Source organism: Limulus polyphemus, unplaced genomic scaffold (genome assembly GCF_000517525.1).
Source record: "Limulus polyphemus unplaced genomic scaffold, Limulus_polyphemus-2.1.2 Scaffold10358, whole genome shotgun sequence".
NCBI classification, from domain to species: domain Eukaryota; kingdom Metazoa; phylum Arthropoda; class Merostomata; order Xiphosura; family Limulidae; genus Limulus; species Limulus polyphemus.
The window spans coordinates 11,491-17,391 of NW_013675968.1; the positions used below are offsets into that span (position 1 = coordinate 11,491).

At 30.7% G+C, this 5,901-nt stretch overlaps 1 protein-coding gene across 1 annotated transcript in view; it reads left to right on the forward strand.

Annotated features, from left to right (window-relative positions):
• Positions 1–5,847, forward strand: part of LOC106476352 (glutamine-dependent NAD(+) synthetase-like) — a gene marked incomplete at its 5' end in the record, with an annotated part of 17,334 nt that extends 11,487 nt beyond the window's left edge. The window contains 5 exons of the mRNA XM_013937008.2: positions 1–54; positions 965–1,100; positions 1,407–1,513; positions 1,984–2,115; positions 5,723–5,847. The exon at positions 1–54 is cut by the window's left edge and continues 151 nt beyond it. Coding sequence (XP_013792462.2) covers positions 1–54; positions 965–1,100; positions 1,407–1,513; positions 1,984–2,115; positions 5,723–5,819 — 526 coding nt within the window. The remainder of the gene's footprint in view (positions 55–964; positions 1,101–1,406; positions 1,514–1,983; positions 2,116–5,722) is intronic.
• Between the last annotated feature and the right edge of the window lie 54 nt (positions 5,848–5,901).

Genomic DNA, 5,901 nt, shown 5'->3' on the forward strand with positions numbered 1-5,901 from the left:
TTCTTCTCGAGAGACACGAGCCAGAGCAAAAGATTTAGCCAATCAAATTGGAAGGTTTGTGATTTAGTTGTCTGTAATCAGTTTTTATTTTAACAGTTGATTATTGGCCTATTTACCTTATAAAGTAACTGTTTTCTGCAGGGAAAAAAAATAATTCTAAAAATATAGTAACATTACCTTCTAGTATATTTTAAATATATTACTGCCATCAAAAATTAAAAGGAGTTTTAAAATGTTCATATCACTAACTTACTATTATTTCACTAATCCAATTTTTCTTCCTACAATTATCAAACAGAACTGCAGGTTTTATACTAGACGAGCAAAGATATTTAACCCTATGTGCATAGAGTCGGTCCAATGGCTGCTTTATGGGTATTTCTAATCAAATGTTTTTTTTTACCAAGAATGTTATTTTTTACAAAATCATGAGGTACTTGTAAGTTAATAATAAGTATTTCAAGCTTGGAATGTTGAGGTTTTCTGAACACAATGTTGGAAATCATCTTAACATGGAATTGGTTCACTTTGGAAACTTGTGGCATTCTTAGTGCATATGAATGTGTTTATTTCTGAAGAACATGTCTCTTGAACTTTCTGTGTTCCTTTCTTGAAATAGTATAAAACAATGTGTTAAACAAATATTATTATGTTTCAGTTGTTTTAAAAAATAAAGACAAAGACATCATTCTGGTGCTTATTTCATATTTCAGTTATTTACCTTTTATCTCTATGAAAGAGCTCAATCATTTTTAGTATCTTAGTAGTTTTTAGAGTTAACAGAAATACAATAAGAGTCGCAAACATTCCATTCTTTACCTGAATGTCTGTAATATTAAAAACTAATTTTTGTTTACTGATTGAAGAAGGCAAACATTAGGAAATTGCATCTAAGAGAATTATATAATTCAGTCATTACTTCAGTAAAATGTTGCATTTTTCATATCTCCTTTTCATTTTACAGTTACCACATGGGAATAGCAATTGATGCTGCAGTTGGAGCTATTTTAGGTATTTTTACTGCTGTTACAGGTCAAGTACCCCATTTTATTTCACATGGGGGAAGCACCCGAGAAAACCTTGCTCTTCAAAATGTCCAGGTAAATGGTGTGTTTTTTCTTTTTTACAAAATATGATTTTAGATTGAAATAAAATCTGCATTTTGAGGTCTAGTGGATAATATACAGACAAAGAGGGTCATATATAATATGCATCAAACACTCCACAACTAGAAAAAATTATTGAAATAAGAAGGATATTGCATGAACTTCACTGATTTAAAACATGAGCACATTTAAGAGAAAAAATATATCATGATTTACAAATGATTTATAAAAGTATGTATAGAGATAATAGATATATATATTGTAGAATTTGTTAAGATTGTAACATTTTTTTTGCCACAGGCACGAATCAGAATGGTTTTAGCCTACTTGTTTGCCCAGTTAATGTTATGGGCTAGAGGAAAACCAGGAGGCTTGCTTGTTCTAGGATCAGCTAATGTTGATGAAGGGTAAGAAATAAAATATTTTTTGTTAGAAATATATCTTTTTAATAATCTGGAGAAATTTATTACAGTAAGTTATAAAGAAAATTTTAAAGATTTAATATCTGTCCTTACATATCCACATATATCCAGTAAGTGCTCTGCCACAAGTAGCTAGTAATCTAATAACTGTTTTTACATATGGAAAATGTTTTTTATGGATATTTGTTTATATCCATTAAGTGTTCTCCAACAAGTAGCTAGTAATCTAATAACTGTTTTTTTTATTTATTTATATGCATTAAGTGCTTTGCCATGGTGGCTAGTAACGTTGTAACCATTCTTACTAATAGAGAATGTTTTTTATATTTGTTTATATCCATTAAGTTCTTCTACACGATGGCTAGTAATTTGATAACTTTTCATATCCATTAAATGTTCTGTCTCTAGACAGAACTGCCACAACTAGCTAACAAACCCAGCTGATAATTCCCTAGGTTGCGAGGTTATATGACAAAGTATGACTGCTCCAGTGCAGATGTAAATCCAATTGGTGGTATAAGCAAAACAGATCTGAAGAGGTTTTTGAATTTTGCTAAAGAAAAGTTTAAGCTACCAGCAGTTATCGAGTGAGTGATTTTTTTGGCAAATTATTCCTTAATTTGTTATATTTCAGTTTTGAAATTACACAATTGTTTAATGAAATAAATAACCTATAAAATTTATCACTTTGTATTTATATGAAATTTTTAGATATAATAATAAGAAACAAATATTTTCTTATATTTTGTATCTATTAACATGTTTTTTTTGTAATGAAAAAAAACATCTTCCCCCACAAAAACCTAACAAAATGCTTTTTATGGCCTTGAAAAGCTAAACAGAGGGTTGCAGCAAACTACAATACACTGGGGCTCTGCTATAACACAGTTTGCTACAGTGCAGAACTCAGTATGATGCGAGTTCTTCTTGGACAACAAATTTTCATTTAAATTGATTATTTTGTGGTGTTTCAAACTTTATTAAAGTATAAATGCTCCACAAATGACAAACTGTGGTTTTTATTAAATGCTGGATTATCCTTTACACCTCTGTTATTATTTTCATAACAAAAGTTTGAGAATAAAACATGTAATTAGATTTATAATCAGCCAATGAGATGGCAGCCTCTTGACTAATTAAGAGGTTTAGCCAATGAAATTGCCTCACTTTAATTGAATACTATTTTTTTCTGCATAAATACAAGTCATATTTGTGTTCCCAGAAGAAATACAATTTAATTTATTTGAATCGATTGTCTTCATTTTGTTACTGGAAATCTGTTTGTTTACATTGGATCAGATGGTTTATCTGTTTATGAGGTCGTTTTACCCAGTTTATCTGCATTATTCTGGCTACTGGCTAGGCACTTTTGAAAGGACCTCCTTATAACATGGTCTCGCAATATGGACTCCATTATAATGACACTAAATTACTTTCATTGAACCTATGCTTGCTTAGGTAGAGCTACCTAACTCTTTAAAGCTTAAGGTGATTGAAAGCCCCCTTCCATATCAAATTTAATTTATTTGAAACATACTGTAGAAAATTCAAATGGAGAAAGTTGGTTCCAACAGGTATAAAAATGGAGGGGATTTACCTTATTTTGGGATGAGACATGTTACATCATACATATATATATTTAATTATATAGAAACACAAAAGATCAGTGTTTCTTAAACAGTGGGTCATGAGCAGGATTCCAGGGGAGTCTCAAGTTGTCTGCGCTGACTCAACATTTTCTTTTTTGAGTCCTCGAGGTGTCTGAGAGGTGCACCTATCACCTTTGTAATGAACTATGATAAACTGGTTTTTTCATCATTGTAGAGATAATGGGGGGTCGTGACAACCAAAGCCTGGCCACGGGGTTTATCTGGCGGCTGAGAAACACTGCAATAGATGGGTTATGTGATGTTACTTTAATTGTAAATTTACAGTTTTGTTTGTTTGCTGAGCATATTAATCGTATGGAGACGGGGCAGTACCAATGAGCATAGCTCGTATGGAGAATGATACACAGTGTAACAATATCTATGATAACTCTGAGCATTCTTAATGCATCTTTACAACAATTAATAAGATTTTGTTAAAAATTACAAGTATTTTGTACACAAAGAATGAGATTATTTTAATTATCTTAATTAAAGGTTTGTTATTTTCATATTGTAGTTATTGCACTGAGACTCTGAATATTTCAAGTATTATCATCAATGTATTGTGCAGTTAAATGTTTAAAGTTAAAAATAGAAAAAATTTAGATACCTTTTAATTATTCGTTGAATAATCTTGAAAATCTTCTTTTGGTTATATTCTTAATTATAAGTTTTTACTTTTTCACATATAGTTTATTTTTGATATTTTATTTTCCATTCCTATTCTTTTGCATTTTTACTTATTGCAATACACGTCAACAGGCATTCTCAGGGTGTCCTCGGCAGTGACACTTTAGTCTTCATCAGAACGTTGGGACAGTTACCTACTACACTAAGCCTGATAAATCGAGGCAGTTTGGCTTATATTTAAAAAAATTATTAAACCTTTCTAATATGCATTTTAAAACATAATTAACTAAAATATTAAACTAAATTGTAAATAAAATTTAATCGTCTATCTAACTAAGATATTTATAGGTGAGAAATAATGCAAAAGCACTAGTGAGGACAAAAGCAGCAACAGTGCTAAGAGTGTTTGACAAGTTCTCTATGGAATTCCTCATGCCAATTTTAAACTAACTGTTGGGAGATAGTATTTTTAAATGTGGTCTTTCTATTGGTTACAAACATCTAGCTCAACCAAGTATAATTGGCTGAGAAATTGAAACTCTGTGTGTGGAAATTGGGTGTGGCATCTGTCAAGAGTACCAAGAAATGTTTCCCTTTTCTCTCAACATCCCCTTAGGAGCTTGAAAGAAGAATGTGTAAACAGAACAATTAACATAGAATTTTCTATATATATATAGAGGATTAATATAGTCAAGTCATATTCAAGTTACAAAGTCCAAAAGTTAAAAATTTTTGAAGTTGTGTATCAAACTGAAGTTTAAGAATTTTTCTTTAAGGTTTCTTTTAAAATAAAGGAATTAAAACTTAGATAATATAAAACTTTGAACTGTAATGTAAATTTTAATGCTAATTTCATTGGTATACATTGATAGTGAGATTGCTAATTTAAATTTATAATGTAACAAAGTAAAATCTCGTGAAACGCTCAGTACAGGGGTGCCCATAATCGTAGGGTTAAAGTGCATTGCTCTCCCCCATGTTAATTCTTTTAGAAAAGAGTGAACACTTACTGTTTTAAGAAAACCAATTCTCTCAAACCTGCACTCAACATGATCAGACTTGAAAGATGCTGTTTTTAATGCATCATACTATACTTGTACCAATATGTCATAGCTAAAGATTAAATATCACATACATTTAGATAATTAGCATTTTAAGGAAGAAACGAACTTTTACATTTTTGTATCATCACACATTCACACAGTAGACAACAAAATGGCATATTCAGCTGATGGTTATCATAATCATACCACTGTTATTCATATAATAAACAGAAACAAGAAGTTACACATAATATACTTTCAAAGATGATAATTTTATGTCTAAAAGGAAGGGGGAAAATACCTCAAAGACCAGATACTAAATTTTAAGGTTTCAGGACTTACATTCATAGTCTTTGCTTTTTTACATTGTTTCTGTATCAATGAAGACACTTATAACTAGATCATATGGAAAAACATGAAAAGTGTTGTATAACTTACCAGAGTGGTATCAGTTCATTGTAGATAATGTTTTGGGCAACAGCAGATCTTTTGACCAGATGCTTGGCTGTTATGTGTCTGCAACACACATTAACTTGTGAACAGTTTAACTTTCAGTAATAGCTTTTTTAACCTGTCATATCCATATGAACAGGCATGTTTGACTCAAACACTGGTGGGAATTTTTCATTGCCTAATAGCTGGTTTTTTGATAGTTGGGCTAGATAGATTTTGTGTTGTAACTTAAAAACAAAAAACTAAATTTACTTGAAAGTTAAATAGTCTACTTTGGTTTCTGGTAAAGCAAACCTGAAACAAAACAAGTAGTGCTATGAATCATACCATATAAATCCTCAATTCAGTAGTGCTTATTGGTCTACATTTATGTTGAGCAAATTTGGTCTTGTTTTAATCTATTTTTCTACATGTTTCAGTATTCTTGAGGCACCTCCTACAGCAGAACTAGAACCTCTGTCAAAAGGAAAAGTGGCACAAACAGATGAGGTTTGTCAGCACACTAGTCTGGTATAATATGATAATATATAATAGTTAAAATATACTACAGTGCACAGGGTTTTAAGTTTATTGACTTTTTTATTTAACTTTACTACAA